The sequence below is a fragment of the Haliotis asinina genome, chromosome 8, assembly GCF_037392515.1.
Source record: "Haliotis asinina isolate JCU_RB_2024 chromosome 8, JCU_Hal_asi_v2, whole genome shotgun sequence".
NCBI lineage: Eukaryota > Metazoa > Mollusca > Gastropoda > Lepetellida > Haliotidae > Haliotis > Haliotis asinina.
In genome coordinates this window covers 5,015,398-5,036,070 of record NC_090287.1, presented here as the reverse complement: position 1 = coordinate 5,036,070, position 20,673 = coordinate 5,015,398, and the positions used below count along the sequence as shown (strand labels likewise).

The window sequence follows — 20,673 nt, the reverse complement described above, 5'->3', positions numbered from 1 at the left end:
TTCTGTTTTGGATGAAATATAGCATGTGGTGTAAAATTACAGCATTATCATGAACATGTGTTTAGGTATTATTATCAAATATTGACTTTTGGCTCACGCCACAAACACATGCAGCGGCTGGGCAATCGCTCATCTAAGAACTTTCGGGAACGTATGGTACAAGAGAATAGAGAATTGCATATGACGTATTTTGTCACTGTCACTGATGCCTAATGTGTTCACTATCCAAATAGTGAAGATACCAGGTGTATACACTGCCTCACTGGGGCACTCACCGTCAGCATGTACAAACGCCAGTCAAATCCCATTATTTTCCACTTCAGCGACAATAAACTTCAAGGCGCCTACGGTGTTGTCAGCAGTGTGAAGGCCATAAATGGATCTGGTCTGAACCCCTCAAGTTTGCAATATGTTCGCCACTTATTAAACCCGCAGCTTAGAACCGTACACGTGGGATTTTGAGGAAATAACCGAGGCACATTATCTAATGTGTATGTTTGGTCAGCATACGTTTTCGGATGTCGTGTGTGCTTGTCCAATATCGAGGTGTGATGAGTCACACGGACATTGTAAATATCGATAAATGTTGCTAAATGTCCATGGTGCTGTGATACAAGGACGCATCTAATCCGTAGCCCATGCATATGGCTTATACAACAGTTTAGGACTAGGATTACCGGCGTTTATGTACAATGAAGCACACTTCTGTTTGACAAAGACCGACCCAGCTAGAGTCACCCACTTTTTAACCCGAGTTCAGTGAAGCTGGCCTTGCGTACACCTGCCCCTAGCGTTCGGCATGTGGCGACCGTCTCTCGTACACAGTCCATTCAAGATACGATGTATTTTGTATCAGGTTCACAAACTGTGTGTCTCGGAATAGCTGACTCATGGAGGAAACATATGTACGTATTTGTCTTGTGTTTACAATGGTGTTACGGCTACACGCGCTGTCATAATGAGTTTATCGATGCTTCAGTGTCATGTCTGTAACTTAAATCTCTAGGTTTATAACATGCAGTATGTATAGAGGGAGCGTTTTCGTTATTACATCGTTGATTGACTCTGACGGAACGAATTTATGAAAGCACCGACTAGGGATTTAGTAACAGTAAATATACTGTTTTCATTTCTCTCTCTCAAGCTTAAAAATGACATTCTGTGTTGTCATGAGATTATCATGGCTTATTTCCCCGTCTCTCTGACGAGTTCTTGCAAACGGCTTCTATAGGTATACGACTACATTTCTAAAGCATCATGTCATATTAAGCAGGTATTGTTTAATTTTCTGCTGAAACTGTCAGGTAGTTCCACGGGAGAGCACGTGATAAGATAAGCTGAAGCCCGCCCCCGAGGGGCATATAAATACCAGCCGATTAACTGTTAGTGATGACTCTGCATTTTACCAGGCTGTAAGAACAGGGCACCAAGGCTGAGTGAACTCGAAACTGCTTCACGTTGCAGAAGAGAAAACGTTGGGGAGACATTAGACAAACAGTAAGTATTACATTTTATTCTTTACAGAAATTCTTTAATTATTGTTTTACCACACATAATCTGTGAAGTCAGTGAGTGAATTTAATTTTATGAATAACAACACAAAGTCTGTTGAATTTACTTTGTTACTTGTGTCCCGCATATTCAGAGCCAGTAACAGATACAAGACAGAGAAGTAGTTCAAAACAGCATTGTCTTTTAACACAAATTAGTTGTTTGCTTGTTGTTTAGCGTCGCCCTCAGCAATATTCCAACTTAATGGCAATGTGCCGTAAATAATCAAGTCTGGACCAGACTATCCGACAAGCATGGATTATTTAATTGAGACCAATTCTAACCCGTATTGTCACTGGTGTGTAAGGAATATAGTACTATCTTATACGTATTAGTATGGAAAATACTATATTTAGATGCTTTGGAGTCAAATGTAATTACGAATTTTCTGGAACAGCAAATACTAATCAAGCATAGCACACAGCTCTCTAGAAGTTAGTTAACTGTAATATGGGGCATGCCTCTTTCACCTCCCATTACACAGATAACAGGACCTGCCTTTCGGACAGCACACTTTCACCCATGTGTTTTCCGGAATGTCGTGGTTTAGTTAATCACCAAATAGGAACAGAACACCGTGGCTGGGATACTGATGACCATGTCTTGTTGTTTGTATTAATGTGTAAAACTAGTTAATTTTACAATTTTTAATCATGTATAATTTCATTGTTTGTTAGTCTCACATTTAAACGTTTACAGATTGATTTGTTGGTTAAGTTATTGTTTCAGGTTGGAAACTGAATGTAACGATTTATAGCCTAATCAGTCGCCCATTCATTACATCACCATTCATCACCATCATCCTGCCTTTAATCGTCATTAATTCTACTCGAGTGTCAGAATAATTACATATGTTGTTATATTTAAATGTATTTTTTACTCTTTTGAGAATCAGTTTTGTCGAGGACTATACATCACCAGTAAGTGAAGTTTTAATGAAAAGCCTGTTTTTGTAGATGAACGATTCCACTTTGTTGCAGATCACAATGGTAGATGTTGTGTTCCTGGGGATTGGTTGTGTTGGCGTCCTTTGTGTCATACAACTACTTCGACTGATCACTGCTGACTGTGACCTGGTGCTGCAGTGGGCAACAAAATTTGGAAAATCTCCAAGTATGTGTGAATGTTTTGAATTAAATTATTGGCTGGATCTGGGCATTCAGATGCGACGCTCCTGTACGGAGAAATATGATAATGCATTGAAAGATATGTATTGTCATTACATGTGTTTTCTAAGGTATGGTATTGTTTTTGTATCGTTTTTTAGCACAATTTGGAGGCTAGAGTAGGATAAAAAGCGGCCTTGAAAATGACATATAGAGTAACCATTCAAAAATGTTGCGCTAATTATAACTTCTTGAAACAGTACCTGTCTGTGCAACTGGCTTTGTCTTTAGATGGCAGTTCACCAATTGTAAAGTTTATTTCAACAATTGTCTTAGAATGCTGTTCTGTTTAGTGACAAAGACACGTACAACAACTAATGTCGACTAGACACCGTCTTGGTGGTTATTAGAAAATAGAAAACAATCAGTCTTGTAAATAGAAATAATGATATTGACCAAGAACATGCGTGTTCTTGCATTGTAATGTTTTCATGATATGTAATCAATGAAATACACCAACTATATGCATTTTTCCCAAATATTATTGATTCACAATTCTGTCGGTTCACATTATTCATCTAGCAGAGTCGAGAGTGTCAGAGTGATGACTGGAAGCTCAAAATGCGTCAGAAGATGGTACATGATGTTATGACACCTGGTTGTCGACGTCAGGGGACATACCAAGACATAATGTGCCTGAATTGGGTACCAGTGCATCATGATACCTCAGTGACTTGGTTCAAGAAAACAAACAAGTCTGTACTTAAAGGTCTCACTGTTTGTGATACTTTAGAAAACACATGCCGGACAAATTGAAGATATGAAATATACTATTTGAAATGTTTTATTTTTCCACCAGAATGCCTGAGAGGTAAAGTGGTGTGGGTGACTGGGGCCTCCAGTGGTATCGGGGAGTCTCTCGTTTATGAGCTGGCATCTGCTGGATGTCGTCTGGTGCTCTCCGCCCGTCGAGAGGAGGAGCTGAACAGAGTAAAGAAGCAATGTCTGAGTATGTCCAGAAGCCTTAGAACTAGGCAGTGATGTCTCAGTATGTCTCAGTAGCACTGGTCAGGAGCAGTGATGTCTCTGTATGTCTTAGTAGCCTTGGACCTGGTCAGTGATGTCTCTGTATGTCCACCAGCCTTGAAACTAGTCAGTGATGTCCCTGTACTTACAGTAGCCTTGGAACTAGTCAGTGAGGTCTCTGTACTTACAGTAGCCTTGAAAGTAGTCAGTGAGGTCTCTGTACTTACAGTAGCCTTGAAAGTAGTCAGTGAGGTCTCTGTACTTACAGTAGCCTTGGAACTAGTCAGTGATGTCTCTGTACTTACAGTAGCCTTGGAACTAGTCAGTGATGTCTCTGTACTTACAGTAGCTTTCGAACTAGTCAGTGATGTCTCTGTACTTACAGTAGCTTTGGAACTAGTCAGTGATGTCTCTGTATGTCCAGTAGCCTTGAAACTAGTCAGTGATGTCTCTGTATGTCCAGTAACCTTGGACCTGGTCAGTACTGTCTCTGTATGTCCAGTAGCCTTGGAACTAGTCAGTGATGTCTCTGTATGTCCACCAGTCTTGAAACTAGTCAGTGATGTCTCTGTATGTCCAGTAACCTTGACGTCTCAGTAGATCCCAGTACCACTGGAACATAGTGACGTCTCGGCATGTTGTAGTAGCCTACCTGGGAACTGGTCAGAGATGTAGCCTTGAAGGTTGCCAGTGATTCATTCACTTAATCAGGTCGTCACCATGTTACTATTTTATGTGTGCGTTTCTGTCCTGTGTTCTTTCCTTTTCGTGCACTGCGGTGTATAGTGTATACGCTGTGTAAGGTGTATGAGCTGTGTGTGTTTTGTGTGTTTGCATTACTAGTGCATATTTGTGATAGTTCCTGCCCGACTGATGTCTGTTCCTGCCCTAACGATGTGTATTCCTGCCCACTTCATATGTGTTCCTGCCCTAACTGATGTGTGTTCCTGCCCACTTCATGTGTATTCCTGCCCAGCTGATGTGTGTTCCTCCCCTAACGATGTGTGTTCCTGCCCACTTCATGTGTGTTCCTGCCCTAACGGCGTGTGTGCCTGCCCATTGATGCCTGTCCCTGCCCAGCTGATATTTGTTCCCTCCCTTGTGATTGTTTGCCCAGATGACGTGTGTTTCTAATGTGTGTGTTTACGCTGCAGCATGTGGCCCGCTTGGGGACAAGGACATCCTAGTGGTACCATTGGACATGACCAAACAACATGAACATGCAGATGCTGTGAAGAAAGTCCTCCAGCATTTTAAACAGGTACTTCGTCAGTCTCATGCGCTCATGTCTGAGTGCGCAGCTAGAAACACCTATGTACTGTATCAGTATCATACCCGTCACATATCACACCCGTTACATATTACCCGACTGAAACGTACCCTAATAGCTACCGGTCATCTACTATACAAACATTCTTTAAATTCGTTGGTCTTTGTTGTTTTGCTTCCTCTTAACTCTTCATACTCGTAACATTAAACATCAAGGCCTTTCTACACTCTGTGATGGAGCCTTGCTTTGAAAGGGATTGTTGTCACAGGTTAAGGCCTGGGTTGATGTGTTTAGAAACGTGATTAAACATGTCAGTTTCTACGAGGGTTGGCTGAAAAGTTGTAAGCCTCACTGTGAAAAAAAAGTTACAGAGTCCACGTTTGTAATTTATTTTTCTACATAGTCCCCTTCCAAGTTCACACACTTTTGCCAGCGATGCTGCAAGGCCCGAATCCCGGTCAGGAAGAAATCTTCTTCAGCTACCCTAAAAAAGCAGTCACAGCGGAAATGACGTCATCATTACATGCAAAATGGCGACTGGCGAGTTCCTTTTTCATTTTGGGGAACAGGTGGAAGTCAGAAGGAGGCAAATCAGGTGAATAAGGAGGATGGTCAATGAGTTCAAAGCCACAATCACGGATTGTTGACATGGCCACCACCGATTTGTGAACAGACGCAATGTCTTGGTGGAAGAGGACACATTTAGCGATCATCCCTCGTCGTTTGGCTTTGATTGCTTCTCGCAACTGGTTCAGTAGATCAGCATAGTATCTGCCGTTGATAGTTTGACCTTTTTCAAGATAATCAATGAGCAGAATACCCCTGGAATCCCAAAAGACTGATGCCATCACCTTTCCAGCTGAAGGAACAGACTTGGCTTTCTTCGGAGCTGGTGAATCAGGATGCTTCAACTGTTTTGACTGTAGTTTTGTTTCTGGTTGAAAGTGATGTATTCAGGTGTCATCCATGGTTACAAATCGTGCCACAAAATCATCGGGATCTGCTTCAAAACGACGCAAATTGTCAAGGGGCGTCTGGAACCTGACACGTTTCTGTTCTGCTGTCAAGAGCTTTGGCACCCATCTTGCAGAAACTTTAGTCATTCCTAATTCGTTGGTGATAATATGCTCAACCCTGTCATGAGAGATGCCCACTACACTAGCAATATGTCGAGTAGTCAATCGTCGATCATCCATCAACATATCGAGCACTCGCGTGATGTTTTCTGGAATGGTTGCTGTTGAAGGCCTTCCTGAGCGTGGGTAATCATCAAGGCTTTGTCTGCCACGCTTAAATTCTGCAGCCCACTTCTTTACTGTGGAAAATGAAGGCGCATCATCCCCTAGAGTGGACACCATGTCAGCATGTATCTGTGTTGGGGACATCCCTTTCTTTTGCAAGTACTTGATGACTGCCCTGTATTCAGTTTTGTCCATTTGTGATGATTTCAGAGGGTAGGTTTACCAAAAGAGCTGTAGTTGAGATAAAACTATTAGTACGTTTCTAGTTCTTGTTTCTATGATTCACTAATGATTGTCCTCATTGGTGGCAAACACCTGTCTCTACCTGGTGGGGAAAAACCATTCAGGCTGAGAACTTTTCAGCCAACCCTCGTATCGCGTATGGACAACATCCTACCACAATCCGGCTCTATTTTTGTCCAAATGCATGTAAGGTAATTTGACCTTTGCACGACAAGAGGATGTGCTGGCATGGAACTATTCATGGTGAAGGGTTGCTTCTGCTCTTGCAAACACGTGAAGCTTATCATGGCCTTATTTGTATGCTGACAGTTTGTGATAACTGATATCAATAATTTAATAACGATTGCCAGTGATACGGTTTGGACAAACATTTCAAACTCTTACAAGAAGGAAGGAGAAATAGAGAGTCAATGACAGCAATGATTAGGATGTATAATTTACTCTCCAGATAGACATTCTGGTGAACAACGCAGGCCGTTCACAGAGAGCTGAATGGGTGAAAACATCCATTGACGTTGATCGTGAGATGCTGGAAACCAATGTCCTGGGACCATTATCACTGACTAAAGCTGTCCTTCCTGACATGATAGCCCGGAGAGACGGTCACATTGTGGTCATGAGTAGTGTTGCCGGTAAAATGGGTATGTTGACGGAGAACCATGCTTGGGATTTCTTTTGTTTTGGAGGTTTTTCAAATTTACTGTAAATGATGAAATTTTTGCGAGCATGATATTTTTGCGAAAATTGCGAATGACTTGAGCTCGAAACACTATCATGACGCAATTTGCTGGTAGGTACTTTATGACCACAGCCTTGAGTAAACTTACAGATTTGGCTTTCACTGTGCTTAAAGTATCTCGGTTAGTGTGTATAGGGTAAAGAGAATGTTTTACGTGAATCATTTTGGGCGGTGAGTTAGCCTAGTGGTTAAAGCGTTCGTTCTGCAACACCAAAGGTCCGGGTTCGATACCCCACATTCCCCAGTGTGAGAAACCAATTTTTGGCGTCTCCTGTCTTGATATTGCTGGAAAATGACTAAAAGGGATAAAACCATATACTCACTTACTTACGTAAATCATTTACACACAGTCGTGGAGCTCTAATGTAAGGGGGGTAACTCTTAATCTAGTCCCGTGATATAACCCAACCAGTCCTATACGTCACAATCTTTACAGTCCATAGTTTGATATATTTTCTTTCGGTCAATGTCTGAATCACAGAAGCTGTTACAGATAAAGGTATATGCCTTTATTTAACACACAATTCACAACATTATTATGCCTCAAGCATCTTTAATGCCAAAACACATTAAAAGCTATTCGTGTGAACAAAGAGTTCTCATAACTAAATTGAGAGTTAATTTAAGCTGTAACACACAAACGACTGAAGATGAAAGTATACAAAATGAGTAATAATATGCCACAAACAGCATCTCAGCATTGACACTTTAGTTACCGACCAGGATAGTTATCAGAAAACTGCAGTCTGTTAGTGGGCTTGGTCTCATTTGTTTTAGTTAATAGAACCATAAAAGCAGAAATACTCATTTTTGTTGGCCGATCAAACGGCATGGAATAATTTACAATGATTTATTGGGAATTGATTTTTAAACAGTTAAATTTAAGAGTTAAATGAGTGAGTAAAGATTTTACGTCACATAGGCAATATAGTTTTAAGACGTTTAGTTAGTTTATGAATTTGACTTATCACTATATTGACTGATACTATTACTTATCACATGACTTAACATAGTAGCCACCACTGTGTCCTCCTAGTACATCTGTCTTGTGAGCCGAAATACTGAAGTCAGTTATGTATATGTAAGTCAACACTTACAACTTCAATGACTGATATTTAAACAATTACACACACAACCGTAAACAGCAGTCCAGTTGCATTATGTAGTGCAGCAGTTTAGCACTTGTCCATTGTCTGTGAAAGTAGTTCACTAGTAGGTATGTTTATAGAAACTCATATGCAATAAGTATTGCTTGATCAGTTAACACAATGCCATGGAATCTGTTGTACTTACCGTGAGTACGGTCTAAACATTATCAGCGAGTGTTGTGAAGAGTCACTGTTCTGTGTGCCTGGGTTATGGCTGCTGTTGCAGCAACAGTGCTGTAAACCAGTTGTTGTCTACTCACATAAACTAGGAACCCGTCAAGATCTGGGTTACTATTGGTCTTAAGTAACCCAAGCTTGTCATGAGAGGCGACTTACGGGATCGGAGGGTCAGGTTCGCTGACTTGGTTGACACATGTCATTGGTTCCCACTGGCGTTGAACTAGATTGTTTGGTTCAAACTCAATTATTTACAAACCGCCGCCGCATAGCTGAAAAATTGCTGAGTGAGGCGTAAAACTAAACTTACTCACTCACCCATAAACCGAGAGACTTGAAATCTGGTGATTATACGATAAACTCAGAGACTTAATAAACAAAATCAAGGATGATCTAGACCCCCAGCGAGGCTCTTTTCCAGCCCCAATCACAGTCGTTATCTTTCGAAATTTCCGAATTGGAAAAATAAGCCACCCGAATTATTTCTTGTTAAAACCAGTGGTAACTAATATTAGACTTTGTAACAAATGAATTATGATTCCCTGATCAGATGGAAACGGATCCGGCGCCTAGTCTTCCAGTAGTGTACATGCAATGTACCTAATCGGAGAAAATCTAACTGAAATCTGCGTTTGGAAAAATTGTCGAAATGTTCTTGATGTTCCTACCAAAGACAGTTTAATAGTCTCGAATCACGTGCAGGTGGTTGTAAATGCTTAACATATTTCCATATGTAGAATGAGTGTGTAGTGTACGCGCCTAGTAGGAATATTCGTCTCCGGGAGAAACCAGAAATGGACTTCATGCCTTGTATCAATGTAGGGAATCGAACCCGGGTCATGGCGTTACGAGCGGACGCTTTACCCACGAGGGTACCCATATAGATATAGTTGCTTGAGTGCAAGGGAGTAGAGCAGGTGATCTCTCAAAGGACTAAAGCTTCCTAATTTAATTTGTTCAGTAGCAATAGCCATGGTAGAAGGTTTGCTTGCTGAGAAGGTTAAATAATAATTAAGCCTTTTACGACTACATCATTAAACTCTCTTTTTGTGGATGAGATAAACAGAATGTCCCGCTCATAAAAACAATAAAGAAATACGTCTTTACTCCAGTAGCAGATATGTAATGGATGTAGGCTAATCTCAGTCAAGGGAGGTAACTCTACCAGCCCTATCCATCTTCACCCATGCGCGCAAATAGGCCTCTTACTGGCCCACGTCGCCCCAAACCTGTAAAACCAACCCAACTATCCACCCTCACCACATATGGTTATAACTGAGTGCCAGGTATATTTTGTTTTTTACACTGAGTCACAGGAACTGTAATGTGTGCATTGTCTATTTGCAGGAGCACCGTTGCTGGGATCGTACACAGGCTCTAAGCATGCTTTACAGGCAAGTCAGTGTGTTTCATGGTTTTATATGAATGAGTTAACGACGATCACCTCTGAAGACATTAATACTTCTTCTGATCTGTGGTATAAATGCGTGAAAATGAGGAGTCCATCCCCGTGTCTCAAGAGTGTGCACCCCATCAGCCATTTATTTCAACTGGAAACTGGTCGGAGGATTGTACTCACGTTTTTCTATATTCATGCATTGCACTTGCCGAATACATATCCTCCTTGATCCCTCCTCCTCGTACAGTGTTTACCAAAGTTGGTGCCCAAGTCACTGAGTCATGTCGTCGTGAATACTGCCAACTCCCACATTTCCACGTGTAATAATAATCCCCTAGCTACTGTAGTTGTAGAGAGTCACGGATGCCTACACCGCGGCCCAGGAATTGTTTGGAGACGGATATTCAGTCTCCCGTAGGTAGCTATATATAGCACTCCATCAGCAACCCATCCCAGAACACTCACAACTTTTGATGAAGAATCATATAGGCTTATAACTCAAACGCTATAGAGCAAGGATAAGAACTAAATAATCTTGTCAGACTTGTTATTATCGTGAGTGTTTTGGTGGTTCATGACATACAAAATTTACCTGTTTTGAGGCTCTACACACGCCGATTTGAGTAAATGTGTAATGAAGTACTATTTCAGCACATGACTAGTTTGAGCGATTTTGAAAACGCGATCTTATTTCTGTGGACAAGACTGGTTTGTGGAATTATTAATGGGATGTAATTTCTTTACACAGGGCTGGTTTGATTGTTTACGGGTCGAACAGTATTCCAACAATATCAAAGTGACGATGATCTGTCCTGGACCTGTCTTCTCCAACCTACTGGCTATTGCCATGACAGAGGAGAAAGGAAAGGTGAGATGGTAAACACTTCAGCCCATTTGTGATCTTAGCACTAAGACTGTCTTCTCTGGTCTGTCCTGGACCTGTCTTCTCCAACCTACTGGCTATTTTGCCATGACAGAGGAGAAAGGAAAGGTGAGATGGCAAACACTTCAGTCCACTTGTGATCTTAGCACTAAGACTGTCTTGTCTGGTCTGTCCTGGACCTGTCTTCTCCAACCTACTGGCTATTGCCATGACAGAGGAGAAAGGAAAGGTGAGATGGTAAACACTTCACGGTCCAGGTTAAGCTGATCCCAAGCACAAAGTTGTTTAGTAGCCCAGGGAACTGAGACGATGATGGATATTAATAAATTTCAGAATAAGTTTGACTCTTTATCAGGTAAAGAGTTTAAAAATAAGTATTTAGTACCGCTGTGAAACCAGTCCTCTGTTATAGAGCAGATGCTTCCTTTTGTAAAACCATTGAAAGTATTCAGATTAAGATGTTTTAAAGGATATTGAAGGTAAAGAAGACCACTTGCAATGTAATGGCTCTGGGTGAGTGTCGCGGGATTCCTCTGCAGTTATCTTATATGACAAGGACTGTAAATATTGGTGTAAAGTATTGTGTATGGATCAGTCTCGTCTACCTTATCAATGTTACAGGCTGTGTTTATTGTAAGATATGAGGGAAGTAGAATAACCTGTCGGCTAGTCATTTACAGTATCAACCTTTTTCAAATATGGACTGGGGTGTTGTATTACTATCTCAGGAAGTGGGTGATGTTGATATGTTTATTTACACCTTCAGTCAGAGATTAGAACACTAGGCTATCCCACCCCAACACTATAACATAGAATGTATTCTCTGCTCAGGTCGTGGGAAGTGAGATGAAAGTTGGGGAGAAGAGGGTGGCGACGTCCCGATGTGCCAGTCTCGCAGCAGTCGCCATCGCCAATCAGCTGGATGAGGTGTGGATTGCCCTCCATCCAGTATTGGCCTTCGTCTACATGTTCCAGTACTTTCCGTCCTTCGCAAAAGGGTGAGTCTTCAGTTACTTCCATCCTCTCCAAAAAATGAACCTCCATTCACCTCTCCAGAATCGTCTCCCAGTTTCTATCTTTCTCTGCTACAAGAGGAGAATCCACTCGCGTCTCCACATACATACACCAGTTTCTTCCCCTCCAAGAAGGTGAGCCTCCAGTTACTTCCTCCACATACATCTCTCAGATTCTTCCTTCCGTCACAAGTAGGTGAGGCTCTGTTTACCTCCTCCACATATATCTCCCAGTTTCTTCCTTCCTTCACAAGAAGGTGAGCCTCTTTACCTCCTCCACATACATCTCCAAGTTTCTTCCTTCCTTCACAAGAAGGTGAGCCTCTTTACCTCCTCCACATACATCTCCAAGTTTCTTCCTTCCTTCACAAGAAGGTGAGCCTCCATTTACCTCTTCCACATACATCTCCCAGTTTCGTCCTTCCTTCACAAAAAGGTGAGCCTCCATTTACCTCCTCCACATACATCTCCGTTTCTTCCTTCCTTCACAAGAGGGTAAGCCTCTTTACCTCCTCCACATACATCTCCCAGTTTCTTCCTTCCTTCACAAGAAGGTGAGCCTCTTTACCTCCTCCACATACATCTCCAAGTTTCTTCCTTCCTTCACAAGAAGGTGAGCCTCTTTACCTCCTCCACATACATCTCCCAGTTTCTTCCTTCCTTCACAAGGTGAGCCTCCATTTACCTCCTCCACATACATCTCCGTTTCTTCCTTCCTTCACAAGAGGGTAAACCTCTTTACCTCCTCCACATACATCTCCCAGTTTCTTCTTTCCTTCACAAGGTGAGCCTCCATTTACCTTCTCCACATACATCTGCCAGTTTCCTTCACAAAGAGTGAACTTCCGTTCACCTCTTCCACTTGCATCTCCCAGTTTCCTCCTCTGCAAGAAGGTGAGCCTGAGGCAGACAAATTCAGTCCATACGGCACTTCACCATTACAGTATCAAGCGTTTATTAGGATGGTAAAGACATGATGTCACAACCGATGCATACAAAGTACCTAACTGTAGTATCTTTGTTGTCCTTCAGACATAAAATACTCTCTGTTAGAAGATTTCTACCATCTTTTCTGCCAGACAGTATTGCCACACATTGTTTCAGTGTTGTGGAAATTGTCTTATACAGACTTCATTTTCCGTGGCAGTCACAATCACACTGTAATCTGGAGCGGCTATCGTTAGGTGCAACCTCTGATTGACCAATCAGGATGAAGTCATTTCCAAATACATAGTTGAATATGTGGTTTTCAGGTTGGCCTGTAAGATGGGTGTTGCTCACACGAAGAAGATAAAAGAGGGCATGTAGAGGATGGCTGCCAGCTCCGACCACCACCCACCATGTCACGTATACGCTCCACTTCAGAAGTGTGAACGTCATTCACGTTAAATAGGCGCAGGGAGTCACATGTCTGGTTTACTGATTAATTGATAATGAGGCAATGTTCGTACAGCTCAGTTTATGAATGCACGATGGTGTGATAATTATAGCTTTCTTGCCACGTATATTCCAAATACACGTATGTACTTCATGTAACTAAATAACTACTCTTATACACTCAGATGTTAATAAGCATCGGTACTTTCGTTTTACCAGTCTGTCAGTCATTAATCGCTCATTTACAGTGCTTCACAAACATGTTTTGGATATTATGATGTCTGAGATTTATTGCATTTGGTTCATTGATGTGGAACTGCGTTTCGCATTCACGTAGTTTTCATCATGATGATGATGAATTCTTGTTAGTCCAAAGGCTAAAGGCAGTGGGTGTAGAAATGTGCTTCAAGTGACCCGGATGAACTATACAGAAAAGTTACGATACGATACATGTATCTCGATATATCTGCCTCGATATGACATGTACAGGTATGTCGATGGAAAAGGGAAGAATTTCCAGTGTTCGTTGGGTGGACGGGTTTTGTTTCCGATTTCCGTATTCGTCCTTTACCTTTTCCCAATACCTGATCTGGCTGTAATATTTAAGCAAATAGTTGTGTTTGACCCAGCCGTCCCTACAAAACGCCGCCTCGCATTATTTACTGACAAAAGTACACGCAAAACCCCAGCTGTGTGTTTCACATCCCTTTTCGTATATGATGAAATTATCACTCTACATATTCATACGAAGAGTTCGTGCATCGTCTCTCTCTTCAATACCTGGAACACCAGGCGACTGGTAAAGGGTTGATATTACACTTAAGGCGTCCGACCTCATGTTTACCTCTCTTTTCATTCTATTAAAATCTAATAATAGTAGTGTTGTTGATTTGTGTCTCGTTATATTGCCCTGCAATGGGAATAAATGTTCGTTTGTGGAAAATATAAGAATTAAACACCAAACATGTCATAACACAAGTGTAATTACCCAAGAACCGTGTACCTTTACTGTACCACTATGATTTGTAGGTATATAAATTTATTTATTTACACGCAGCCGTCACACATGCATAAACCTTACCATGACTAATGTTGGTGCATGGCGCTATATCTGGCTTAATTACATTAGCGTTTCGACCTATTGTAAAATTATTTAATGTATATTATATCACGGGGAAACGAATGGCGCAGTGTCATGAACGCTTTAAGAACAGGGTTAGAGTTCCACACCCGGCAATATACTGAATAGCCAAAGAAAACACCAAATACATAAAATATGCCCGTAACACCGCGGGCAATTTTCAGTGCGAGCTTGCTGCACTGACCCCGTTACATCCCTCTGTATGGTGCTGAAATCCCGGGCAGTGACTAAATTCACGTTGTTGCTTGTTTGTGCAACATGGCTGTGTGAGCTGACAATCAACTTTGTGCTTTACCGATTGAGAAAGGGAGGCCAGGTATGAAAATAATATGAACACTGATTTCCACAGAATCAACTTGTCAAGTGGCTTCATTTCTTTGACTCTCAATGACTTTGCAGAACATGAAAGGAAAGATATATCTTGGGACGTAAATGACAACACTTCAAATATTGATAATGACTATAATATTAAAACGGTCTACAAGACAGCAAATGAAGAATATGAAAAGGAAATTCTTTATCCCTTACCGGCAAATTTGGAGACAGACAGAAAAGAAACCAAAGAATGATGCTAGAAACTAGATCCCACCACCCTCCCTCATCCGTCAGTCGTATTATATAATTATAACTGGAGGGCATGGTCGAAATGAACATCAAACGATGAAAAGGTATTCGACTGTTTTCATGAATGAGTCAATCTCAATGTCAGTGTTGATTGTATTGATGGTTCGGTACAGTTCTACCAAATGAAGTGTCTTATGAAACCAAAACATGCTCATTGAAAGGAAGGCTCTCTACGCCGAATCTATGTGTTGAGAAGAATAGTGTTATAAGGTGAAAATTGCATTCATATACAAGAAACGATTTATACATCTATCATTGAGATTTGCGGTTAGTTCGGCATAGCACCATGCTATTACTATTGGGTAATATATTAAGGGATGGAAAAAGGGAATAAATGTCAAACAACAGAACAGAATAGATACGTCAAGTAGCAGTTAAAGCTGAGCCACTGATTAGAATTAAGGGAGATTTCCAATCACGAGGTACGACATGAGACCAGTGAATGATGTAACTTCTAACGAATCAGAGAGATCGTAGAGGGTCATGTGATAAGGGTGGAGCAGGCTCGAACACCTTAAAAAGGTGCGAGGTGCGGTGCGGGTTGAAGAGACAGCGGAACGTTCACATCCCGAGAGCTTGCCCTACCCTGTCCAGGCCAAGACCAATTGTTATGAAGAGAGGGATCGAGTAAACCAATGTGAGTATAGAAACTTGTGTTGAGTTATTCATTGTATGCCAGAGTGCCAGTATATGAATGCTATGTGTTAGTTAGGAATCCCAGTCGTCAGACCACTTATTCCTAGATGTAGCCCCCCGGACAGACCAAGCGGGTATGCCACCAGAGCTGGCAGCACCCCCAATAAGGCAGAACGGTCATCGTAACTGGTAAGAGGGTTTACTAACACCCAAATCCCAGTTCCGACAATAGCATCCTCACTTGGTCCTTCCTTCCCTTCGATGACGTTAGCTGGCCTGAAAAGGGAAACAGAGGGCTCTCTATTCACTGCTGAGGACCAGTCACTAAAATAAATAAATAAATAAATAAATAAATAAATAAATTCCCATTTTTTCTTGTTGATTCTCATTTTTAATCTAAAAGGTTCGTTAAAGAAGTAAGGGTACAACCAATAAACATCAAGTGTATTCTAAAATTATGTTCAGAAGTTAATGTAGAATCGGAAGCAGTATAATAGAAGAGCAGTAAAGATAATGGTGGTAATATCCACTCCTACAAAATTTGCACACAGACCTGGCATGTGCTGGCCATCACACCCGATGCTAATCGTCTGTTAACCGGAGATGTAATGTTCAATGAAAGGTAGAAGTTTTATAAGTTTACGATACTAGGAAACTTTAGACCAAGACAGAAGAGTTCTGAACATGCTTCCCACGTCATTTTGCCGTAATGTATTGTACACTACACTGTCCCTCAAGGTATCTACAAATACAATGTAGAACTATTGAAACAGTGTTCCACAACGTAAAACACTTTCCCATAACAGGTCGGATAGGTTTGGTATTGTTTGGTATGACATGACTGAGATACAAAGCTTGTTAGTTCCATGCCAGCAGACGAGTTTATAATATTCACTGGTATACTGAAAAAAATACCCAAGGTTACAATGAATGGCAGTACAGATTTCTAATACAAAACGATTGGATCACATATCTAAAATATTAACACACCAAAGTATTGACATTCCCAGTTAAAACAGATTGTTGAAGATTGTGGACAGCTGTTGAAAGCTCAGTGTGTAGGAATGGCATTTTCATGCCTTTTTATTAATCAGTTTGGTTTGTGTGTTTTGAACTATCTTATAACTATCTTATATAAATTGTTGTTACAGTGTTTTATTCTTTACAAGGATAAATGGGAATAAATATTATATAAGTCATAAAAAGGTCACTAAAAATATTGAAGGTTGGTGGTAGTGTTCTAAAGTTTTATGCATATGTCAATCATATTGACATTTAGTAAGATATGGCAAGTATTTCAGATGCATTTCATTCATCTGAAACGTTTCTATTGCATTTGTGGCTCAGAAAACTACTGGATCAAGAGTACTAGTACTGTCTCACTTTGGAATATTGTTTATCACTGACCCTAACTTAAAGCTCCCAATTGGCTAATTTAAAAAAAAATTCCCATAATTCCTATGCACCAATCTTGGTACTCCTCCAACAATAGTTCAGTATAGCACAGCTGCACAGCTTGGCAAGAAGGAACAAGGTCCTCAGGCATCAGCTTACATCAAACGGGTCACATGTGAACACATGGTCCAGGTCATCGGGATCAAATATTAGGCTCTATTCCACAAATGGTTCTTACAGATATGTAACTTCTGAAAATCCACCCCTCACCCCCCTACAGCGAGTCGTGTAATTCTTGACGCCTTAATCAGCTGTAACATTAATTTGTGTAGCAGTGACATTTTCATGTGTTTTTACATATCAGTTTGGTTTGTTTGTTTTGAACTAACTTATAACTATCTTATATAAATTGGTGTTACAGTGTTTTATTCTTTATTTCTTTACAATGTTAACAGACAGATGAGGGTAAATCCAAAGTAGTCTCCAATACAGCTCAGCAACAATACCCCTATATACCTATTATACAATTCTAGAGAATTCTAGCAAAAGCAGTGCCAAACCACTAGCATTTTGAAATTACTGGAATCCCGCCGCATTCCACCGAAAAAGACAAATGGGAGGCAGCTACATAGCCCACTCTCAACAGGTGAAGATATACTGTGCAAAACTTGACGCTGAGTATTTTTGGGACCATAATTTTAATATTTACTTTAAGGCAATTATTTTAGTTGGAGAATTCAATCTATGAACAGAACACCTGGGCATCAACAGAAAACAGAAACACGTCTCACCTACTACCTCCAAAATGAAGTTCACAGAATGCGGAACATTGGAACTGAGGTGTACAGTAACGATTGTGTCCACCTCTAGCGTCTCGTACACTCAGAACGCTAGTGAACACTGCTCGAGGAAGACGTCGCCATTGCACAACAAGGACACGTTGACAACAAGGATCTTGCAACGTCTGTGGTGGATTTACTTGTTTACGAGCACGTCGACCCAGTTCGTCCAAGATGTGTCCGATCGGACGAGGTCGGGGCTACGCGATGGCCCTTCCAGGACTTGATTACCGGCATTTCTTAGAAACTTATGAGTAAGAATTGCTCTATGGGGCCTAGCGTTGTCTTGCTGGAACATTAGTCCAGCGGGGTGTCTCTGCATGAAGGGAAGCAGAACAGATATTGCAAAATCTGATCCCTGTACTATACAGCATATAAGTCCCCTTGAACAACATGAAGAGAAGAACGTCCGTGTGCGCAAAAATATCCCCAAACCATTACGCTTTCGCTACCAAATCGGTCAGCTTGTTTACGTGTATACTTTTACTAGAGATACTGTTTGAAATAAACAGAAACAAAAAAAAAAAACAACAAAAAATCATAAATTTGCCAGTGTCAAGTTTCCATTTTCGCTTAGTATACATTGCCGAAGTTTAAGGTGTGAGTTCAAATCCACACTCAGCGCTTTAAAATTGTGTGATCCATGCACATCTAAAAGTTATGTAACGTTATAATTAACGAAAAACGCATCCTCATAAAGTCTGTGACGTCTGTGCCCAGGGGTCAACACCTGTCCTTTGAGGGGTCTGCAGGCTCTGATACCTGCTGCCCGAAGACGTCTAGCCACCGTGTATCGACTTATCCCAAAACTGAATTCATCTCTAGCAACCTGTAGATGATGCTAGTTAGAGACAACAGAATGAATCGGGTGGTCTTTATGTGTCATCGTCTCTGGTGGGTCATCACTGGATTGTCAGGTCCAGACCCACAAATGTCCAGGAATATTGCCGACTTACTGTTGTTCAACGTCGCACTCAGCAATATTCGAGCTATATGGCCGCTGACAGTAAATAACTGAATCTGGACCAAACAATCAAGCAATCAACAACATGAGCATTGATCTTCGTAGTTGGGATGAGATGACGTGTGTCAATCTATTCAAGCAATCTCAACTTATTCGATCTGAACTATTTTCCACATGTCCCCACGACAGCTAAAAATCGAAGGGATATAACTGTCTTTAGAACGCGATCGTGATAAGAAAATATGTAATGAATATACTTTAAAGACAGTTCTTGCCAGTTTCAATGATATGTAGGTAATGGATAGCGTATGGGGAATTACATGTTGACGTACGTTATCGATAAGCTTTGATCTAAGGTCACTCATTGTTTTGTCCGACTGGTGCTTCAGTGATCTATTATAACCCTGGGCAAAGTATACGAATATTGGATAGGGCTTGAATACTATACTTATACATTGAGAATTATTTCAGTATTATTAGAATTAATCCAGGATTAGTTCATTTTTCATTATTTTCGACTTAATAACTGATAGTGGACCGTATGAAGGATTGTTTGGGAAATACATTCAGTAAACATATACAGGTATATAAACATTTATATCCTGACTAGCTTATCACGCCGGTAGGTTAACATCGATTGTAAACTCGAGGAGTGATAAATCTAGAACGATAATCCAATATTCCAGTGTATATGCTCTTCGTGTAAGATAGCTATCTTTTATTCCGTTTACTGTTCAACTGTTCACGTCAATACACCACACAAACGTTATTACTTGGTATGGACCCCAGAAACGCCAAATGAGATATCGACCTGTAAGTAAAATCAGCTGGTGATTTGATCGATTTTTGTCGGAGTCTTGGAAGGCAGTATTGTGATTCCGATGTTACTTCGTTACCGTGCAGCATGTGGGTAACAATTAACACATGAGCCTATTAGGTTAAACCGGAGGCTATTTTAGAGATCAATGCTGCTTTAAGACGCTCGAGGCACACTTTGCTTTGGCCGAATAATCCTACCGTATTTGCCTATATTGTATGTGCATGTGAGGTGGAGGCAACGTGCATAAATACCGTAATGAATAAACTTCAAAGGCTACACATATAATACTGAAAAAGATTAACGAGCAGGCGATGGGTGGCAGTGTTAATCGTCATGGCAGGGGCGTATTCTAACACATATCCTGTATGTTCTGTTCCAGTATGTACAGGTCTGTAGTAGTAGAATGTGGAATACTGGCTAATCCAGTTACAGGTATGTTAATGACTCACATTCAGAAACCACAGTATTTTAGTGAGTAGTACGGAAATGTTAACTTCACAAACCGTATATGTATATGGTTATGTACACATTGTTTGGTGTGGTGCTCGAGCTGGCTAAAGCGCCAGGCTAGTAATCCAGCGAGGTTGAGATGTCGGGATCGAGTCCACCTGGTGACCGGCCGTAAAAACCTTGCAGTCTGGCCGGGTGTAAAAACCTTGGAGTTAGCTTTGTGTGCAGACTCTCTGTGTTGTCACATCCCCTAGTGTGCAGACTCTCTCTGTGTTGTCACATCCCCTAGTGTGCAGACTCTCTCTGTGTTGTCACATCCTCTAGTGTGCAGACTCTCTCCGTGTTGCCACATCCCCTAGTGTGCAGACTCTCTGTGTTGTCACATCCCCTAGTGTGCAGACTCTCTCTGTGTTGTCACATCCCCTAGTGTGCAGACTCTCTGTGTTGTCACATCCCCTAGTGTGCAGACTCTCTGTGTTGTCACATCCCCTAGTGTGCAGATTCTCTCTGTGTTGTCACATCCCCTAGTGTGCAGACTCTCTGTGTTGTCACATCCCCTAGTGTGCAGACTCTCTCCGTGTTGTCACATCCCCTAGTGTGCAGACTCTCTCCGTGTTGTCACATCCCCTAG

General features: G+C 41.3%; 1 protein-coding gene across 2 annotated transcripts; it reads left to right on the top strand.

The window, feature by feature from the left end:
- Nucleotides 1–323: 323 nt before the first annotated feature.
- Nucleotides 324–14,052, top strand: LOC137294118 (dehydrogenase/reductase SDR family member 7-like). 2 transcript variants are annotated; one of them, XM_067825077.1, is made up of 10 exons: nucleotides 324–905; nucleotides 1,410–1,497; nucleotides 2,532–2,664; nucleotides 3,517–3,666; nucleotides 4,838–4,944; nucleotides 6,886–7,078; nucleotides 9,849–9,895; nucleotides 10,649–10,768; nucleotides 11,615–11,781; nucleotides 13,050–14,052. In XM_067825077.1, the coding sequence occupies exons 3-10, from the start codon at nucleotides 2,538–2,540 to the stop codon at nucleotides 13,102–13,104; spliced, it is 966 nt and encodes a 321-aa protein (XP_067681178.1). In that variant the 5' UTR covers nucleotides 324–905; nucleotides 1,410–1,497; nucleotides 2,532–2,537; the 3' UTR covers nucleotides 13,105–14,052. The 2 variants fall into 2 exon arrangements, with proteins under 2 accessions (XP_067681178.1, XP_067681179.1); XM_067825078.1 differs by lacking the exons at nucleotides 324–905; nucleotides 1,410–1,497 and having other exon boundaries at nucleotides 2,528–2,664; nucleotides 13,050–13,131.
- The last annotated feature ends 6,621 nt before the right edge of the window (nucleotides 14,053–20,673 follow it).

Bases quoted from the DNA above. Each gene is read 5' to 3' on its own strand.
- LOC137294118 (XM_067825077.1), top strand. From the start codon at position 2,538: ATGGTAGATGTTGTGTTCCTGGGGATTGGTTGTGTTGGCGTCCTTTGT. The intron at 2,665-3,516 runs GTATGTGTGAAT...TTTTTCCACCAG, and splicing joins AAAATTTGGAAAATCTCCAA to AATGCCTGAGAGGTAAAGTG. The intron at 10,769-11,614 runs GTGAGATGGTAA...TTCTCTGCTCAG, and splicing joins TGACAGAGGAGAAAGGAAAG to GTCGTGGGAAGTGAGATGAA.